The following is a 22,085-nucleotide window of genomic DNA, read 5'->3' on the forward strand; positions in this document are numbered from 1 at the left end:
AAAAACTGTTTCTCTCATGCTGCTGTTGGAAAAAATATCCATATGGGTTCAATTCCAAGTGGGGAGAAAGACACTGGAAATATGGTAGCTGGTTGGAAAGATGTGGGCAGGACCACATGGTTTGAGGTCCTTGGCAAAAAGCTACATGGGAGATATATATATCAGCGGGTACAATAGAGAGAGAGAGAGAGAGAGAGAGTGTGTGTGTGTGTAATTGGATATACCAGGGTAATTCGACAGAAAAAACATATAACTCTTTCCTGTTACAAAGTTGAAGGGATTAGATGCTATAGCCTAGATGTTAATTCTCTGCCTTACAAGGCAAAGGCTGCTAGTTCAAATCCCAGTGAGGGTATGGCTAGCTGATGAGGCCAGAACAAGGCTGAAATAGATCTATCCTAGTCTCCCTTAATTTTCAAATTCAGCAAAAACATGTTACACACACACACACAAATACATACACACAGATACACACTCTGTTGGGCTTTGAATTTAAGCTTGTGTTCCGATTACTTGTCAGACTTCCTTGGGGCTATGCAGGGGTAACTTTGTAGGTTGTCTTTTGAGTCCCAGGCTTGGTTGACTCTTGCTGGGTGATGTAATGAAAGTGCTTTGGGCAATTCCTACTATGGCTCTGCTTGAAGGAGGTAGATTTTTGTTATATAAAATAGACTGTCCCAAGCCTTAATGGTTCTTTGACAGGTGGGTGGGTGGGTTCTGGCTCCCTTTTAGGGGAAATATTCTGCTCTTTTAATATTTCCTCAAATATCTAATTTTCCTAGGAGAGGGGTGGGTTCTAACTTCCTACACTGCTTTCAGAGGTGTTCTGTTCTGTTACTTTGTTTCACATTCTACTGTCTGTCTTGATGTCAGATAGTCACTTGACAAGTTTAAATTTATGCACAACAAATTTATGCACAACGATAAACCTGAAAATCATAAAAAGGTAAAATAAATTGATAACCATTATTTAGATGAAGAAAATCTGTGAAATTTTCCTTTCCATAAAATCCTTCAAAGCAGTTCAGCTATTCATATGAAATACCTTAAACAGCAATCCCTTTAACCATCTTGAAATAATATTGATATTTTCACCCATACGTTTATGGGATTTTAAATTATCTTTTTATATTAGTAGTAGTCTCAATAAAATAGTCAGAAATATTTACATCTACCAGTGAGGACACTTAAATTTAGGTGCTTGAGAAGCCACATCATGCTGCTTAATACGGTATACAACCAGCCCAGTACAGTAATTTAATGGCTTGTAAGAGAATTTAGCGCTAGGTTTCTAATTCTAAACCATTTGGTACCTAGATTTATCTCTGTTGTCTCTAAGATTAGAGAGACTTGCAAATCAAGAGCTGCTAAAGAAGAGGTATTTTTAAAGAAAAAATCGGAATCTGCAAAAAGAAAGTTTTAAAAATGAGAAAGAGACAAGAAAGCAAATATTCTTTAGGAATGGCACATTTGCTTGCTGAGAAAGAGGAACCCTAGAGCTCGTTTAAAAGTTTGGCGGAGGAACTATTTTGTTGAAACACCAACCGGAACGAAGCTGAATCGGGACATGCGATTTGGGAATGGCAAAGTTGGAGAGCGACTGCGGAGACGGAGCAAATGAAGGAGGTTCGGTCGCTGAATGCTTCGAGTTTGGGGGTCAGCGGGAGGAAGCCTCAAAGCCCGAGAAATGGGCCCTTCGAGAGGACTGGCTGTCTACTCATCCTACGGTTAGTGGAAGAAGAACCGGGGGGGGGGGGGGACACACACACAGAAAATCTCCCTTCTGATACCTAGCTTGCTCATCTACCGGTATCTGTAGCAAAGTAGGGCTCTCGTTAAAAATTCCTGGGAAATAATGCATCATTCGTTTATAGTAAAGCTTGCAGCTCGACAGCTCAAAGGATGCTAAAATAAAATCTAGAAATATCGTGTTGAAAAAGAGGAGCTGTTTTTGACTTCGGTTAGTAATAATTTCTTAAAGAAGTTAAAGTACTAGGTATAACAATAACATACTGTCTTAGGAAGGGCGCGTATGTACCATAAGTAGAATCCTGCACGAAAGTTTAAAACGTAAACTAAATGAAAAATAACCTTGGGCTCTTGATCAATGCAAACTTGAAGTGGTCATTCGATGTTTCCCAGTCTCCAGCAAAAAGGAAAATAAAAGAACAAATATGCAGAGATGGATTTTGGAGCTGGAGGATCTTGACCAACCACACATTTCTTTTAAAGACTGTAATCTTTGTCCAGCAATGTTATATCTCCTGAAGTGATAGCATATACCTAAAGCAAAGAGGAAAACAACTCCCCAGAATTGCTACATGACCATGTATTAAATGTGGCCAAGTCTGGAGTTATGGCACTTATTGATACATGATACATGATCATGTGCCAATACGTTTATTGGCACATGGGCATGCATTATGACCATGTGCCAATAAACATATCTGTAATTTATTGCCATGAAGATGATGTACAAGAATTAAGGAAGAATTTATTAAAAGGGGAGAAAAGAATTCTGGAGCATTTTTTTTTTAAAAAAGGAACTACTATTTACCAATTGCCATCTGAAAAAGAATATTGCTTTTTTGTTGTAAAAATTGGTTGTTTCATAAGAGGAAATCAATGGAATTGGTTGATAGAAGGAGGAGAAATGCTGATTTCAAGCAAAGGGCTTAATAGAACAAAAAGACATGAAAGTATTCTTATCCCCTCACTATAATGATATGATAATGGATCTCTTCTAGAAGGCCTGCTTTTTCAAGTAGCCCATTCAGTCCAGGTCAAAGGGGATTGTTTTTATTACATCTCAAGGGCATCTTTAGGGAATAAATTCTCTTTGTTGAGGTCTCTGCCTTATAGAATGGTCTCCTCCCCATTGGTTAACTCCCATCGTTAAAATTAATTATGAAATTAATGAAATCCAGGTTGTTTTCTCAGAACTTAGTGGCATAAGGACTATGGATGTGTTTCTCTACATTTAGGGTTGCTTTGGTCTGGTTTGTTTTGGTTTTCTTCTGGTATTTTGTTTCTGATCAGTTATATTCTTTTATATAATGGGATTGTTTTTTCTTTAGTTGTAAACTGCCAGAGTTATTTGAGAGCTTCAAGTTTAGTTTAGATAAGTTCATAGATTACAAAAAAAAGCAATTATTTTTTGACAATTTGAACAGAACTTTCTTGCTTAAAATTTTGGAGGTTATGGATTTTGATGATAATTTTATCAAATGGCTAAAATCAATTTACACTTCACAAAAGACACAGATAATTGTAATGGGAAATTAACAAACCTAGGGAGATACAAAAAGGGAGACTGATGGAACAGTGGAAAAATATACACAATTTACTTCCAGAAGATGACCAGGTTGAGTCCGAGGGAAGGATCAAGCGCATCATTAGTTAGGAATCCTTTTGGACCCACAAGAGATCTAAATTCAACCCTCCTTGAAATCTGGTGACTTAACTACTGTCAATTTGCCTTGACCATTAGTAGTTCCGATACTTGTTTAGGGGAAGCATGAAATAAACGTGTATTCATCTTGGGTCTAACCCTGACTGCCAATTTATTATTCCTGGTTGTATTGTTGGTATATGTCTCCAGAAAAATTGTCTAGAACAGTGATGGCAAAGCTATGGCACACATGCCCCAGGTGGCACATGAAGCCATGTCTGAGAGCATGTGAGGCATTGCCCTATGTCATGCACTGCCAGCAGACTTTTGGCTGTTTTCGCTCTCCCGAGGCTTCAGGAAAGCCTCCTGAAGCCTGGGGATGGCAAAAAATGGCCCAATCGGCCAACCAGAAGTTTGTTTCTGAACTTCCGTTTTGGCTGTTTTTTGCTCTCCCCAGGTTTCAGGAGGCTACCAAAAGTCTGGAGGCTTCAGTGAAGTCGGAGCACATGCACAGAGGGGCAGTGCAGGGGTTGTGCAGGAGGGCATTGCATTATGGGTGTGGGCACATGTGTATATAAACAAGCTAACAAGGAATTATTGTAGTGTTGAAGTACTATAGCTTTAAGAGGTAGTGTTGCAAATTGCCATAAGAAGGAGCCAGAAGTATGAGTCTCTCTCTCTCTCTCTCTCTCTCTCTCTCTCTTTCTCTCTCTCTCTCTCTGTGCTCTCTTTGTATTTTCTTCTGATTGACTGTGACTGATGAAGTAAACTCTGTGTTAGTTTGATGTATTTGTAAGCTGTAATGTATGTCTAATATGTAAGAAAAAGACAGGCTTGTAATAATATTATTGTATTGAGAGATATTGACTGATTTGAATGTGTATGACCGGACTGTTTAACTTGACTCTGCTATTTCTAAAAGTAAACATTATTTTATAAAATTTAATGTATCTGTTTTTGTATGACTGAATAATTACTCCTATCTCCTGGATATCTGCTGGCATCCCATGTTTCCATTGTACATGTCCTCAAGGGTTCTGCACACTCCTTAACACTAACCCTTGACAATAGTATTTAAAAAAAATGAATTTAGATTAACAGGCAGATTTATTTTTGGGGGGGTATATGTAAGTTCAGCGTCCTTGAGAATCCTTCTGTTTATGCATTTAGATTAACAAGCATATTTTTGACAGAATGCAGAACTCCCATGATCTATTGTATTACCATAATAACCCCTTCTTGGGTTTTTGCTCTGTTGAAAGGACATTTATTTTGCTGTTGTTACAATACAAAAAATCTGAGTGGTAGGAAAGCATTGGAATGTTCAAGCTTATAAAATAAAAGCTTTATAATTGAATTGCTTTTAGACTTTACATTTTTAAGGCATGGAAGTTTTTTTTTTCTTGAAAAAAATTGCCTGACGCTTTAAACTCTGCCAGATGTGGGTAAAATTTGCTATCGCACCTTAGCCAGGCTGTTGTTAGATATTCATATGCAATTGGAATAGGCCGTGTCTGAATCTGGCAATTTATTTTGAATTATGCATGCGTGTCAAAAGAAAATAAGATTTGACAATCTTGGCCCCTCTGGTGGGCAGCTGGTCATCATCATGAAACCAACAGCAGTAATAAAGTGCTCATTCCTCTATTCCCTATTGGCATGAGCAACAAGAAAAGTATGATGGTATTACTAATTTAATTACTTTGACATTTAACATTTATCGGATTTTTATTCTGCCTTTGTTACTCACAGCAGCAAATACAGGTACCAGTACTTTTTGACTAACAACAGTTCACTTAGTGACCATTCAAAATTACAACGGCACTGAAGTCTGTCATCTGCACTTCTGTAACTGTCTGGTTTGGTGCTGCAATCCAACAGGACCGACACAGACTTCAGAGGATAATCAGAACTGCAGAAAAAACAATTGCTGCCAACCTGCCTTCCATTGAGGACCTGTATACTGCAAGAGTCAAAAAGAGGGCGGGGAAAATATTTTCTGACCCCCCCCCCCGCATCCTGGACATAAACTGTTTCAACTCCTACCCTCAAAACATCACTACAGAGCACTGCACACCAAGACAACTAGACACAAGAACAGTTTTTTCCCGAGCGCCATCACTCTACTAAACAAATAATTCCCTCAACACTGTCAGACTTTTTACTAAATCTGCACTTCATTTCTACTAGTTTTTCTTATCATTCCTATTATCCTTTTCCTCCCACTTAGGGCTGTATGACTGTAACTTGTTGCTTGTACCATAAGATTTGTATTAATATTGATTGTTTCTTCATTGCTTATTTGACCCCTATGACAATCATTAAGTGTTGTACCACATGATTCTTGACAAATGTATCTTTTTCTTTTATGTACGCTGAGAGCATATGCACCAAGACTAATTCCTCGTGTGTCCAATCACACTTGGCCAATAAAATTCTATTCTATTCTATTCTATTCTATTCTATTCTATTCTATTCTAACAAAGGGACTTATGACCATTTCCCACACTTATGACTTGCAGCATCCCTATGGTCACATGATTTGCATTCGGCTGCTTGAAAGCAGAGATTGTCATTCCCACTGCTACTGGTGCAATGTGTGTGACCGGCAAGCAAGGGCACGTGTCCCGGGGAGATTTTGCTTCTGCACATGCACAGGAAGCAAAATCTTGCGTGAGGATGCACATGTGCGTGAGATTTCGTTGATTTTTTGCTTCCATGCATGCAAAATCTTGCCGGAATGTGCTTGTCTGCCTGCCAGTCACCAGAGCTGCATATGCATCGCCCATACCAGTAAGGAACCCAATATAATGACTGCAGTGATTTGCTAAACAACTGTGGCAAGAATAGTAATTAAACAGGGCAAAACCCACTTAACAAAATTTCTCACTTAGCAACATGACTGTTGAGCTCAATTGCAATCCTATGTTGAGGACTACCTGTATATATAAATACAACACTCCTTCCTTCTAACAATAATATGCTGGCTTTATACTTTGGTCTTAGTTTTCTGCTCCAGATTTTGAGCTCCAGATGTTGCTTAGGTTCCCACAGTCCCAGTTAATAAGAATCAAACACTCACCTTGGGCCCAGTCCCTCCATGTCTGGATTCTGGCACAATTGTCTATATTATAACCTCTTCGTGTGCCAGGTGCTAAGCAAAACACAGAAATAAATCAGTTCCAGCCCAGAAGCTTAAAACAGAACAGAGCTAGACCTCTTTTATGAGCCATTGGTGCTGCTATAGTAAATTATTCCCTGCGGCTACAGTTTTTGGAGGATAGTTTTATTGGCATTTAAAACACAATCTGCAAGTCTTTTAACAGACTTCTATCTTATAGCGTTAAATATTTTCACTGCCCCCCCCAGCATTTTTTTTAAAAGAACGTGTGTTGTGTTTTTTCTTAGAGTTCTGCCCCAAAAAACCCTTATGTAGTTGATGGGGAAATACTTTAAGAAATTGTAGGTACAATTCTGTTTGGGTTTTGTTGCATAGAGTATCATTTTTGAGACCTCTGTTAATAGATTTTACACCTATTGCTCTCCATTGTCTGTTTCAGTTCACAAAAATGATGTCATTGGAAGTGGCTGACAGCAAAGTGGTATATGCTGCTTTCTTGGTTTACTTGGACCTTCTAGAAGGTAAGTTAGAGATACCTTAAAGGATAACATGTAAGATTGGTGTGTGTGTGTGTGTGTGTGTGTAAGTGCTGTGGTATGCACAGTATTTACAAACACCAAGAATAGTTTTCATGTGATTCATTAATTTCCTAGATTTCTACAGCTATAGCTTAAAATCGTAACTCTGCATATTTATTTATTTATTTATTTATTTATTTATTTATCTTTTTATTTATTTATTTATTTATTTACTTACTTACTTACTTACTTACCGTATTTTTCGCTCTATAAGACGCACCTGCTGATAAGACGCACCTAGATTTTAGAGGAGGAAAATAGAAAAAATATATTTTGAGCCAAAAAGGGGAGAGGAAGAGAGGAAGGAGTGAAAGAAGGGAGTGAGGGAGGGAAGAAGGGAGGAAGGAAAAGGAAAGCAAGAAATGGAGGGAGGAAAGGAAGGAAGGAAGGAAGGAAGGAAAGAAAGAAAGGGGGAAGGGACAGGAACAGAGGAAGGAAGCAAGGAAACTTATGAAAGGGGAGAGTAAGAGAGGAAGGACTGAAGGGAGGGAGGGAAGAAGGTAGGAAGGGGAAAGAAAAGAAGAAATAGAGGAAGGGAAGGTAAAAGAGAGAAAGAAAAAGAGCAAGAAAGAAAGCAAGAAAGAGAGAAAGAAAATGAAAGAGAAATAAAAATAGAGAGGGGGAATGAAAGAAATGGAATGAGGGAAGGAAGGAGAGAAAGAAAGCAAGAGAAAGAAAAAAGAATGAAAGAGCAAGAGAGCAAGAGAGAAAAAGAAAGAAGGAAAGAAAGAAAGGCAACTTCAAAGAAAGGCTCACTGAGCATCTCTCACTCTCTCTCTCTTTCTATCCCTCTTTCTTTCTTTCTCTTCCTTTCTCTCTCTCCTCTTTCTTTATCTCCTCTCTCTCCCTCCCTCTCTCTTTCTCTCCCCCCTCTCTCCCCCTTTCCCTCTCTCTTTCTCTCTCTCTCTTGCTATCTCTCCCCCCTCTCCCTCTCTCTCCCCCCTCTCCCTCTCTCTTTCTCTCTCTCCCTCTCTTGCTATCTCTCCCCCCTCTCCCACTCTCTTTCTCCCTCTCCCTCTCTTTCTCTCTCTCCCCCTCTCTCTTTCTCTCTCTCTCCCCCTCTTTCTCTCTCTTCTTCTCACTTTCTCTCTCTTGTTTCCTTTCTGTCTGGGCAGATGGCTGCCTTCTGCTTTGGGGCGCGATTCGCCCCCTCTCCTCCTCCGCCGCCGCCTTCTGCCTTGGGGCGCGATCCGCCCCCTCTCCTCCTCCACCGCTTCCTGCGTTGGGCGAGCAATCCCGGAGTCCGGGACTGTGTGGCTTTGCGCCATGAAGAGGAAACGGCTCCGGCAGCAGGGAAAAGTCGGCCGTTTTCTCTTCATGGCGTAAAGCCACCCTGTCCCGGACTCCCGGATCGCGCCCCAAGGCAGAAGGCGGCGGCGGAGGAGAGGGGGCGGATCGCGCCCCAAGGCAGAAAGCAGCGACGTTGGAGAGGGGGCAGATTGCGCCCCAAGGCAGGAGGAGGCAGCGGAGGAGAGGAGGCAGATCGCGCCCCAACGCAGGACGTGGCAGAGGAGGAGAGGAGGCGGATCGGGCGGGCAATAGGGCAGCGTGGAGAAGCCAGGGGCGCATTTGGCCGGAGGCACCGTGGGGAGGCAGGGGCGGCCGCGGCTCCCTTTACTTCTACTGCCACACCTCCCCGCCCCCGCCCACCTCCCCGCGGGCTGGCAGGGGGATGGGGAGCGCGCGCCCGTGGAAAAGGGCGCTCGGGTGTATTTGGGGGTGCACGCCTGCTCACGGGCGCAGCTTACGGGGAACGGTGGGCCAGGCAGCAGCTAGCCAGCCAGCCGGCGGGATGGCGCTTCCGAATTCGCAGCCTCCCCCCCCCCTCCCTGCCTGCATCTTCGCTCCATAAGACGAGGCTGATTTTTCATCCTACTTTGGGAGGAAAAAAACTGCGTCTTATGGAGCGAAAAATACGGTATTGATTGATTGATTGATTGATTGATTGATTGATTGATTGATTTGATTTGATTTGATTTGATTTGATTTGATTTGATTTGATTTGATTTGATTTGATTTGATTTGATTTGATTTGATTTGATTTGATTTGATTTGATTTGATTTGATTTGTATGCCACCCCTCTCCGCAGACTCGGGGCAGCTAACAACAGTAATAAAACAGTGTATAACAATACTCCAATACTAAAAACAGTTAAAAACCCATTATATAAATACCAATCATACATACAGACATACCATGCATAAAATTTTAAAGGCCTAGGGGGAAAGTGTATCTCAGTTCCCCCATGCCTGGCGACAGAGGTGGGTTTTAAGCAGCTTACAAAAGGCAAGGAGGGTGGGGGCAATTCTAATCTCTGGGGGAAGTTGGTTCCAGAGGGCCGGGGCTGCCACAGAGAAGGCTCTTCCCCTGGGTCCTGCCAAGCGACATTGTACAAGTGAAGCTACATGCACATACAACCAAACTATGTATGGGGTGTTCAGAGAGGCATAGCACCTCTGGTGTAGGGACATGTCATGTCTTTTTAGGGCAGCTCCTTTTAAGGCAGCTTTTAGGATAGCTCATTCATCTGTCATTCAGCTCTCACCTGTGGCTCCTAGTAGCTGTAGCATACACAGCAGACACACCACAGGCAACAGCTTCAACAGGCTGGCCAAACCAGGTTGAGAGGAGCCGTTGGGTCATTGACCTTTGGTGAGTGTTTTGCCAGCGTGTTTCAACCGCCCGTAATTACAGGGTAATTAGTCCAGGAAGACACACACCACACGATAAAAGGAAAACCCAAAAGTTTTTATAAACAGAAAAACAGAAACAGCTCCCTTTTTAAATGTCAAAGGGATTTTCTGGTACACACAAGGCACAGGTTAAATGCAGTCCAATTGCTCACCCAATAACTGGGAAATTGAGTCCAATTCTAAAGTCCAGAGAGCCCACACACAATCTTGAACAGCACAAAAACCACGATCTTGACGAAACAATGAATCAGATAAACTGCTATGAGGCTAAAACACCAAGCTGCACTTTTATCTGTAGCACTAATTACAGCAGCCCCACCCAACCACAGGTGACCTCATTTTCTCTTGTAATAATCCTTCAGTTGTTGTCTCCTATGCATCACTCTACGCATGCGTGGATGTGTCATTAATTCTTGTTCAGAATCCAGGGATGATACAGATGATTGATCTCTTCCTGGGCTGTGTGCCAAACTCCCCTCTTCCCTGTCACTCATGCTTCCTTGGTCAGAGGAGGCTTCATCAGCAGATTCCACCGGGAGCAAAACAGGCCTGCGGCATGTGGATGTTTCCCCCACATCCACCTGCACATTCCTTGGGGCAGGAGCTGGGCCAGAGCTAACCACAACAGGTGAGATAGGGACTTATCTATCCCGAGCATGTGAAGACAGATTCTGGCAGACTGAGTGGATGAAACCTACTGGAATAGGTGAATGGTCATGAGGACGGCAGTCTCTGCAAGTGATGTGATATGCTAAGAGCATAGCAAGACATGAAAGGCGCCATGATCAACCACTGCGCCCAGCCCATCTCCAGTTGTCTTGACTCTTGTTCTGCCATTGGAGCAAAATGAAATCTGGGAAGAGAGAGTGAGGCTGACGATGCTCCCCTCTCCCTCACTTTAATCCAAGTCACGTGCAAGTCTTGACATCCCCCCAATTCCCGTGAAAAGTCCTGTGGCAGTGGGCGAGCAACAAACAGCAGTTGCGGATACACTGGGAGCTGCAGCTGCGGACCTGCACACAGGCAGCTCAAGTCTAATGGTCATCTTCTTGCTGACCAAAGAAACAGTTGAATTTGGCATCTACCTGAGTGACTGAGCAGCCCCCTTTGGACCACATTGCTCGCCTCCATAATAAGAGGAAGGAGCGTCGGTGGTGCCGTGGTTAGAGTGCAGTACTACAAGCTACTTTTGCAGATCGAATCAGAATAGGCTCAAGGTTGATCCCTTCTTCCATCCTTCTGAGGACCCGGATTGTTGCTTATTCTCTGTAAAACGCTTAGGACTGTAAAGCACTGTGAAGCAGTATAAAAGTCTAAATGCTATTGTTATTGCTAGATGTCAAGGTCCTCTTCAAACATGATGGACGAATGTCATCATACCCAAACTACATACCCAAACTACATACCCTACTTTTAAGATAAGGTTGCTTCCTTATCTTAAAAGTAGGGGAGATACTGGAAATTGGAGTAGTTGGAGTGTCCATTTGCTTTAAGTGCCTTTGCTTTTAAGTTGGAGAAAAGTATTAGTATGTGCTTCCCTGTTTATATGAGATGGTGCGGTGCCCCAGAAGTTGAGATGCTGGGCTTGGCGGCTGGAAAGCTGGCAATCCAGGTTGGAGACTTGAGTGCCATGTGGCAGGTGAGCACCTGTCCTTGCATCAGCTCCTGCCAACCTAGCAGTTCGAAAGCAGGCAAAGGCAAGTAGATAAATAGGTACCATTTCGGTGGGATGGTAACACTGCTTGTGATGTCGTGCTGGCCACATGACTATGGAAGTGAGTAAAATCTGCAGGGACATTTTCACCTTGCCCTGCTCGTACTGCTTTTAAAGGAGTCTGTAAAGCTCTAAGACTGCCTCTGAAGAATTGCCTACCAGCATTATATGTGGTGGCACAGTGGTTAGAGTGCAGCACTGCAGACTACTTCAGCTAACTGCTAGCTGTAATTCAGCAGTTCAACTCTCAAGGTTGACTCAGCCTTCCATGCTTCTGAGATGGGTAAAGTGAGGACCCTGATTGTTGGGGGCAATATGCTGACTGTGTAAACCGCTTAGAGAGGGCTATAAAAGCACTATGAAGTGGTATATAATTGCTGTTGCTAATATGATGTCAATCAGACATGCATAGGGCCCACTCATTCACTCTGCACCCATATGCTCCACTGACTGATGTCCTCTTGATGTGTTGGGATTATCGCTCCTGCAATCAGAAGAGCCGGGGTGGCACAGCAGGTAGAGTGCTGTAATGCAGGCCACCGAAGCTGACTGTAGATCTGTAGGTTAGCGGTTCAAATCTCAGCACTGGCTCAAGGTTGACTCAGCCTTCCATCCTTCCGAGGTGGGTAAAATGAGGACCCGGATTGTGGTGGCTTTGTTAAAAAGTGCTATTGCTAACATGTTGTAAGCCGCCCTGAGTCTAAGGAGAAGGGCGGCATAAAAATTGAATGAATGAATAAATAAATAAATAAATAAGTCACACTATAGCACCCGCACCGTTTGGATTACTTGAATAGGCCACAGCATGTGAGCACACTATAATTAGCATTTTTAGGGGCAGATTCTCTGACATCAACATACTCATGATGAAGGGATACTGTGGCTTCCAGATATTGCTGAATATTTCTAGTATCTGTAGCCCACATAGCAAATTGGAATGGGTGCTAGGAGAGGTCAATTACCAATATTTGTAGGGCCGCAGGTTCCTATTCTCATACCAAACTCCTGTATTTGGATTGATTTAGTTTACTAAATCAGATTACCTTTTTCTGAAAGTTGTTGTGAAATTAAAGAGAAAACAAAACAAAACAAATACAGTTGAGAGAAGAGAACGAGGTAGATTTAACTAATCCATATATTGAGGCATGTAAGATCTTGTATCTAATTGTATAAATGCTGACTAGAACAATGAAGTACTTCAATGGAAAAGTTATCATCAATGTTTCTTGGTTCATTCTGGTTTTTGTGATTCTCTGCTATACCTTTAAGTTAGGAACTGGCATGAGGTCTCCTTCACTGGGCTAGCAGAGTTCCAGCTGGTGTGTCTCCATGGACGCGAGAAAGAAAACGAGCCTATGCAGGCAGTGATACCAACTCCTGCCCAGCTATCATTCAGCCATGAGAGGTACGTGTCTGCAGAGGGCTGGCGTTGTATTACAGTGTTCCCTCGATTTTCGCGGGTTCGAACTTCGCGAAAAGTCTATACCACGGTTTTTCAAAAATATTAATTAAAAAATACTTCGCGGGTTTTTCCCCTATACCACGGTTTCCCCCCCCCCAATGACATCATATGTCATCACCAAACTTTCATCCACCTTTAATAAATATTTTTTTAAATAAACTTTAATAAATAAACATGGTGAGTAATAATCTAAATGGTTGCTAAGGGAATGGGAAATTGTAATTTAGGGGTTTAAAGTGTTAAGGGAAGGCTTGTGATACTGTTCATAGCCAAAAATAGTGTACTTCCGCATCTCTACTTCGCGGAAATTCGACTTTCGTGGGCGGTCTCGGAACGCATCCCCCGCGAAAATCGAGGGAACACTGTATTGGTTTATTTCTGCAGTTATGTCACACTTGATCTAAACGGGAGCTCTCTGAGAACTGCTAGTGGTGTGACCATGTCTTAGGAAATATTTTCTTATTTCATTCTGGAGTAGGAATCCTATCAACAGTTGGAGGAGGACAGAAGGAAAAGGGGGGACATGATCAAAATATTTAAATATATTAAAGGGTTAAATAAGGTCCAGGAGGGAAGTGTTTTTAATAGGAAAGTGAACACAAGAACAAGGGGACACAATCTGAAGTTAGTTGGGGGAAAGATCAAAAGCAACATGAGAAAATATTATTTTACTGAAACAATAGTAGATCCTTGGAACAAACTTCCAGCAGACGTGGTAGATAAATCCACAGTAACTGAATTTAAACATGCCTGGGATAAACATATATCCATCCTAAGATAAAATACAGAAAATAGTATAAGGGCAGACTAGATGGACCATGAGGTCTTTTTCTGCCGTCAGACTTCTATGTTTCTATGTTTCTAAGTTAGTATTGTGGTTGATAGTATTCAACACAAAATATAGTTTAGCCGTGCTCAAGATTGTTAATATAATACAATTTTGCTTTGTTTTGCTTCATAAGACCTTAGAGCTGCCTTTCCCAAACTGGTCTTTGCTGGTTGTAGTGGGGTGCAGTTTCCAGAAAAGCCAGTCAGCCTGGCCTCCTGTCTTGCCAAATGTTTTCCTTCCTCATTTGTTAGCTACTTCTAGCATTTAAGCAGCTTTTCTCAATATATTGGCTTCCTTCCTTCCTATCCTCACCAAGTACTATTCCTCACCAAGTATGGATAACAAAGACGGGGTGTTTACTCTTAATAGCACTACCCTTTCCTTCTACGGGTTGGAGAGAAAAAGCAAAAAGCAACAAATCAGGGTTTCTGAATATACTCATTGAGTACCCAGCGTACAACATACCCTTTACAACATGTGCAAGTGGAAAAGGTATCGCTGCAAAAAAGAGATTTGTAAACTTTAATGTGGTACTTGATCCTTCTAGTAAATGAGAGGATGAGTAGAAAGATTCTAGTTGACTTTATTTTCAAAATTAAATAATAAATGTTGTCTTTTAATAGGCTTTTTCATTCCTGCTCTTTCTTTGCTGTTAATAAAATTGTTACATTCAAAGCAATTGGGGCTAATCTTCAGATAAGTGTGAGAAGCTGCAGGACTTTTTTTTAAAAAAAAGTTTATTACAAGTTTTTTAAAAATACAAAAAATGACAAAATTACTATAATTCTAAACAGAAAAAGGGAAGAAATGAATAATCTAAATATGCCTCTTGTCTAACTAGTATTAAACAAGGTATGAATATTTCAGATTAAAAATAAATAAACAAATAATGTTGTAAAATATCACAAAACCTTTGCAAAAAACCACAATCATTTATTATTATTTTTTTAATGTTTTTTTTTTTCAAAAATGGGATCCAGTTTTTAATACTTGGCATAACAGTGCTTTTCCCATTTCACAAAATTATTATCTTAGTCATTTCCCATATTTAATACAACCAACGTTCTGTAAAAACAATCAAATTTCTGGGATTTAGAACAAAATTCAACCTAACAATATATATGTGTGTGTGTGTGTGTGTGTGTGTGTGTGTGTGTGTGTGTGTGTGTAGATTGATAGGAACATCTCTTAATGTTAACACTTTCTCATAAATCTAATAATGATGTTCATTTAATAATAAATTCATAAAATAATGAAAGTGCAGGTAATAAATTTATGCATGGTATGTCTGTATGTATGATTGGTTTCTTAAATTAGGGTTTTTAAATTAACTTAAATATTATATTTGTTTATATTGTCTTATTATTGTTGTTAGCCGCCCCGAGTCTACGGAGAGGGGCGGCATACAAATCTGATAAATAAATAAATAAAATAAAATGTGGAAATGTGTATCCCATTTCCCTCTTTCCCACTGGGACATTCATTTTTGGCCCTCCAGGGCTTTTCAAGTAGAAAATCAGTTTGCCCATCTGCATTGTTCTGCTGGTTCACCGCGGAGCTTGACAAAATTCCCATTCATGGCAGATGCTCCATACAATGCTTTCAGTGTATTTACAGATAAAGAGCTTCACAGTCCGATTCTTTCCTCTGTCCCTTTCACAAATAACCTTTGTCAAATGAATTCCGCCCCAGCAGTGATGCCGGAGGGCATCAGAAATGCTGACTTTCTTAATGCCAGAGAGAACTTCCCTTATGGGATATTCACATAAATCATAACCAGAAGAGAGTAGTATGCAGACAGACACCTCGCACTTTCCTCTTTCAGGTGAAATAACAATGACATCTTTGCTACTGACTGCCCGTTTTGCTTTTTGGCTGTTTTTTTAACTTGGTCCCAGTTTTTTTTTTTTTTAAAGAATAGGCCTTCATTTAAATAACTGCGGTGGGGCATAAAATGGGGCATTGAAATTAAGAATTCAAAGGGTACACTCATAACTATAGGAACGCAGTTGGCGGAAATGGGAAAGGATGGAAAATACATCACAATTGAGCCCCAAATTTCTTTCTTTTTCTTTTTAGATTTTATTAAATACAACAACAACAACAACAACAACAACAACAATAATAATAATAATAATAATAATAATAATAATAATAATAATAATAATAATTTATTAGATTTGTATGCCTCCCCTCTCCGAGAACTTGGGGCGGCTCACAACAATAATAAACAATGTACAAATCCAATATTTAAAAACACAATTTTAAAACCTTTATTAATAAAATAATCACACGACCCAATCAAACCGTACATAAACCAAGTAGTTACGGGAGCTGTCAATTTCCCAATGCCTGGCAGCAAAAGTTAGTTTTCAACAACTTACGAAAGGCAAGGAGGGTGGGGCCAGTTCTAAACTCTGGGGGGAGCTGGGTTTCAGAGGGTCGGGGCTGCCACAGAGAAGGCTCTTCCCCTGGGCCCCGCCAGATGACATTGCTTAGTCGACAGGACCCGGAGAAGGCCCACTCTGTGGGACCTAATCGGCCGCTGGGATTCATGCGGCAGAAGACATACAAAACACAAACACATACAAAACAGACAAACCAATAGGGGTACAATTTCCCCATATTTACATTAAGCTTGCATCAGTAATTATCCACAATTATATTATCCATTATATATATAGATAAATAGATCTATCCTAGTCTTCCTTAATTTTCAAATTCAGCAAAAAAAAACATGTGACATATATATGTGTGTGTGTGTGTAGATTGTTCTGAGTTCAGATTTTATCCCGTGTAATATTTTGAGTGTCTGTACGACGTTTCGGTGAAATCACATTCACCATCATCAGGCTGAAGTTGTTAGCTTCGTGCTGCTTTAAATATTCATGCAGAAGTTTGGAATTTTCTTATCCCTAAACTGAAAGCTTTGCAGAATTTGGTGGAGTGAAGGTGAATTGACTTGGTGACATCATGGTCATATCCATACAGCTTCTTTGGAAAGTATGTAAGTAGTTTGTCATTGCTGCCTTTTCATCCCTTTCCAAATACTCTGGCCCACTTCAGCTTTTGAGATCAAGGTACAAGCTAATTGGAATAACTAAGGGGAACAAATAATAAATGTAGTGAGATTAATATAACACTGTGTGAATGTATGTAAAATAGCCCCTTATACCAGGTTTCCCCAAAAATAAGACCCTGTCTTATATTTTTTGAACCCTGAAATAAGCCCTTGGCCTTATTGCCATGCCTTCAAAATCCCGATTGGGCTTATTATCAGGGGATGTCTTATTTTGGGGAAAACAGGGCACTGGACCAGATTATCTCTGGGACCGCCTTCTGCCGCACGAATCCCAGCGACCAGTTAGGTCCCACAAAGTGGGCCTTCTCCGGGTCCCGTCAATTAAACAATGTCATTTGGCGGGACCCAGGGGAAGAGCCTTCGCTGTGGCGACCCCGACCCTCTGGAACCAACTCCCCCCAGAGATTAGAATAGCCCCCACCCTCCTTGCCTTTCGTAAGCTCCTTAAAACCCACCTCTGCCGTCAGGCATGGGGGAACTGAGATGCTCCTTCCCCCTAGGCTTCTACAATTTATGCATGGTGTGTTTGTATGTATGATTGGCTTTTATAACAAGGGTTTGGTTTTTATAACAAGGGTTTTTCACATGCTGTTTTTACCACTGTTGTTAGCCGCCCTGAGTCCACGGAGAGGGGTGGCATACAAATCCAATAAATGAAGGAAGGAAGGAAGGAAGGAAGGAAGGAAGGAAGGAAGGAAGGAAGGAAGAAAGACCAGAATTTGTTTTTTCATTTCTTATAATGTTTGAAGAAAGCCACTCTGAATTAGAATCATTGTGTACCAAAAAGCTCCGTCACAATTAATCTAGGGAATTCTCAGTCATCCAGGTCATGGTTGAAGATTCTTGGATCAGAAGTGAAACGTCTTCAAAGAAAAATCAGAAAGTCCAGCTGCCTCTCGAAAAAGCACCTTTGAGACTCCAAATCATTTTCTTTCCTGAGAAAGTTTCCATCATGTGGGCTTTTTCATGACTTTTTAATTACTATAAGCATAAGAGATTTAGATGATCAACAACAGGGACAGGAAGAAGAAAGACTTAAACTTTCATTTCCTACACCCCAGATTTCTGATTTGGATCAGACCAAACATGCTCGTGTTAATTCAAAACACAAAGAGATGGTGTTAGGAATCTAAAGCTTGGTTGGACACCCATTGTTAATGGCAGCAGGAAAGAGCTCTTTGTGCTCAGTTGTCGAGTTTAAGTTACTGGGGAGAACATGGGTTAGACCTCTCCCAAAATTTGGGCCTACCAAATTTTGCTACTTTGTGGTAGTGTAATTTAGACTTCTAGTGCTTCTGGAATGGAGCATGCTGATGTTCCATTGGCTACCTCTTACTAAAGCAAAATAATATATGAAGACCACTGTTATCTCAGGTAAAGAAACTCTATTCTCCAGCTTCTTTTGGCTAAAAGTTTGGTTTTCAGAAAACCAAACAAGTATCATAAAGATACACCTTCCACATTGTTCATTACCTGTTATTGGCATTTAGAGCAACCATTTCATGATATAGGCTAATAACTGGTTTCTTACCTTCAGAGTGTCATTAGCCAATGGCCAATGACACTGCAATTGTATCAAGAAGTATTGACACAGATTTACACAGGAGGGAGCCAAATGATGACCTACAGTATCTGACAATGTCATCAGGCAAACTGCACAACATATAAACTTGCATCAGGTGTCAGGATGCCAGTATGTAGTGGCAGCATTCACATCTACATGGGGCTACCTTTGAAAAGTGTTCGGAAACTTCAGATCGTGCAGAATGCAGCTGCGAGAGCAGTAATGGGCTTCCCCAAATATGCCCATGTTACACCAACACTCCGCAGTCTGCATTGGTTGCCGATCAGTTTCCGGTCACAATTCAAAGTGTTGGTTATGACCTATAAAGCCCTTCATGGCACTGGACCAGATTATCTCAGGGACCGCTGTCTGCTGCAGGAATCCTAGCGACTAGTTAGGTCCCACAGAGTGGGCCTTCTCTGGGTCCCGTCATGTGGTTTGGTGGGACCCAGGGGAAGAGCCTTCTCTGTGGTGGCCCCGGCCCTTTGGAACCAACTCCCCCCAGAGATTAGAATTGCCCCCACCCTCCTTGCCTTTTCGTAAACTTCTTAAAACCCACCTCTGCCATCAGGCATGGGGGAACTGAGATATTCTTTCCCCCTAGGCCTTTACAAATTACACATGGTATGTCTGTATGTATGTTTGTTTTTTATAATAAGTTTTTTTTTAGTTATTTCAGTATTGGATTGGATTGTTATATGCTGTTTTTATCATTGTTGTTAGCCGCCCCGAGTCTATGGAGAGGGGCGGCATACAAATCCAATAAATAAATAAATAAATAAATTATTATACCATTTTGGCATAATGGTGATTTGTGGTAGATTACAGTTGAGTAGCATGGAACCCCTTAATATCTCTAGAATTAGGATGCAAAAGTATTGTCAACTTTGCTTTCTGGCAGGTCTTCATTATAATAGATGCAGTCCTGCTGAGGGAAAAGTCACAAAAGCTTTTAGAAACAGACAGTGGACATTACAGTATTAATTCAGGGCACAAGTGGGATTGTTTTCAGGTGACATTTAAATGACATGGGCATCAGTGATGACTTTTGTTCCTTCCATTTTTTTGCAGATTAAGACAAATCATGAAGAGCACAGGCACAATGCAGGGGGAACCTGATCCTCCACTTTCTATCACATTGGCAATAATTGAAACAGACTCTACAATTGTCTACTATAAATTGACAGACGGTTTTGTAATGCCAGATCCTCCGGACGGTCCTGCAGATGTAGACATCAAACAAGGGAAGAAGAAGAGAAAGAGGATGTTGAGATGAAGCGGAAGTGGATGAGGATTCTCTGGATTTTTCTAATGTAAATGAGTTGGATATTAAAGGGGCCAGCTGGGAGTTGGAACATTTGTTTGAAAATCCCCACTAAAGCCTGAGAATTGGCAAGATATTAAAGTCTGCCTCTTTTAACAAAGTCAGACTTCAAAGATGTCACAGACCAGTTCTAGAATCTGTCTTCTATTCACAAGTAACATCAACAGTGTAGCTTTATTTCAATAAAACATCTTTTTTGGAATGAATGGGGATTAATAATAATAATAATAAACATTTATTTATAATTCAATTCAATTAAATTTATTAGATTTGTATGCCGCCCTTCTCCAAAGACTCGGCGGTCCTTTTAACAAAAGACATAACAGCAAGCCATATACAACTAATAAAGACAGACAGTAGACAATACACACACTTAACTAAAACACAACTAATAAAACCACAAAACTTGTTCTTTGCATTATTTTTTTTATTTTTTTCCCTCCAGCGTAAAATAAAAATAATTTGCAACACAAAATCAAGCTTATTATCAGATATATACAATTTTTTTCTACTTTGTAGTCCTTCAGTGAAGGCTCTTATATCTCTTTCTTTCACAAAAGAACTCTTCAAACATATACACTAATATCTTTATATTTATATTTATATTGACAAATGTATATTTTATGTTATGTACGTTGAGAGCATATGCACCAAGACAAATTCCTTGTGTGTCCAATCACACTTGGCCAATAAAATTCTATTCTATTCTATTCTATTCTATAAACCTCTTAAAATATAGCTTTTCTCCATCCAATATTAAAACATTACGATAACCTATACATTAATCGCTGTTCATTTAAATTCACGCCTTATTTTAATCTTACAAATCTATTTAGCTAATTGTTCCAAAAAACAATTTTCATATAATATCTAGTAGCGGAGTAAGTTATCTGTAAAATATAACATATAAATCTTCATATTACAACAAAAAATCTAGAAAGCCATAGTCCTACATATCTAATAAACTGACAATGGGTTTGACCCAATACCATAGAACAGCTCTCACTAGAGCAAGATTTGAGCAGTTAGATTCTTTGGTTAATTACAGACGATTCCACCAAGTACCATATTTTGAGAGAACACGCATTTGCGGCGCACCAGAAATAGAAGACATTGCCCACGTCCTACTCAACTGTAAATTATACTCCTCAGTAAGACCTCAGTATTTACAGTCCCTACTTGACAAAATTACACATTGGGACTGTAATAAACAATTAGCTTACTTTCTTCAGGGTACAAATATATATGTAGTTTCTAGAACTGCTAAATTTGTAGTCAAGGCCAGGGATGGGCAATTAATTTTGCCATGGGGCCACATGAGAAATTGGGATGGTTTTAGAAGGCCGGACTTTAATTATTTTTTATATTTTGATATATGAATTTAGGAATTGCTGATCTGTTTTAATAAAGTTAGAAGTATTGATTATAATAAGATATGTAGTGTTGTGGCTGGCTCTGGGCCAGCTCCTACTCCAAGGACTGTGGGGGTTGACGTGGGAGAATCCTCACATTATCAGAGGCCGGTTTTACTGCCAACAACTTCCGACAGTGAAGCATCTGTGTCAGGGGAAGATTCTGGAAGTGAAGTAGGATCAATGGAGGACGTAGTTACAGGCAGCCCATTAGCTAATTACCCCAGTAGTGAACCATCATCATCATCATTGTTAGATTCAGAAGGGGAGGCATTCATAGATGTTCGCAGATGCAGGTTGATGTCAAGGAAGGAACAAATGCGCAAGTATTACAGGAAATAAGGGAGAACACCTGTGGCTGGGGCAAGTAGGCAATGGGGCTGCTGATAAATTGCCAGCGTTGTTGCCTCTCAGTGTGGGAGTTTATCCATTTTGAGAGAAAGAGATGTGGTTTGCTTCAGAAATTTACAAAGACTTGTGAATGGCTTCAGGATTTACAAGGACTTTAAGGTAGAACAATTCACAGTTAAGCGTGAGGACTCTTGAGGGGTGTGTGATGTCTTCACAGCTGCTTTTTATCTGCTTTGTTTTGTTTTATGTTTTTCACTGCATTGTGGTGTGTGGGAGAGCACTTTGGCTGATTAAAAGTGCGTTTTGGACAGTATCTTCCTTTTGATAAACCAACTTTGTTTAGTTTACAAATGTGTGTGTTTGAATTTCTACATTGGACTTAATTGGGGGCTTGTAACGTGAAGCCCGGCATAACGTAGTAGGTGATACTGATTTGGATTAATGCATAAATGGAATTTAATTTTGAATGGTTGGGAAGATTAATGATGTTAATGATTTTTAATTGTTTGAAAATAGAGAATATTTAGAATTTTTTCCTTTTATTTTCTTTTTTCAAATCGACT

The 22,085-nt window shown here is 40.5% G+C and overlaps 1 protein-coding gene across 1 annotated transcript; it reads left to right on the forward strand.

Annotated features, from left to right (window-relative positions):
• The first annotated feature begins 1,486 nt into the window (after positions 1–1,486).
• On the forward strand, positions 1,487–21,867 carry TSEN15 (tRNA splicing endonuclease subunit 15). The gene is made up of 4 exons (XM_070746308.1): positions 1,487–1,727; positions 6,952–7,033; positions 12,768–12,903; positions 19,507–21,867. The coding sequence occupies exons 1-4, from the start codon at positions 1,581–1,583 to the stop codon at positions 19,709–19,711; spliced, it is 570 nt and encodes a 189-aa protein (XP_070602409.1). The 5' UTR covers positions 1,487–1,580; the 3' UTR covers positions 19,712–21,867.
• Positions 21,868–22,085: the final 218 nt, after the last annotated feature.

Source organism: Erythrolamprus reginae, chromosome 3, assembly GCF_031021105.1.
Source record: "Erythrolamprus reginae isolate rEryReg1 chromosome 3, rEryReg1.hap1, whole genome shotgun sequence".
In the NCBI taxonomy this organism is placed as follows: Eukaryota; Metazoa; Chordata; class Lepidosauria; order Squamata; family Dipsadidae; genus Erythrolamprus; species Erythrolamprus reginae.

Bases quoted from the DNA above. Each gene is read 5' to 3' on its own strand.
- TSEN15 (XM_070746308.1), top strand. From the start codon at position 1,581: ATGGCAAAGTTGGAGAGCGACTGCGGAGACGGAGCAAATGAAGGAGGT. The intron at 1,728-6,951 runs GTTAGTGGAAGA...TGTCTGTTTCAG, and splicing joins GGCTGTCTACTCATCCTACG to TTCACAAAAATGATGTCATT. The intron at 7,034-12,767 runs GTAAGTTAGAGA...TATACCTTTAAG, and splicing joins TTACTTGGACCTTCTAGAAG to TTAGGAACTGGCATGAGGTC.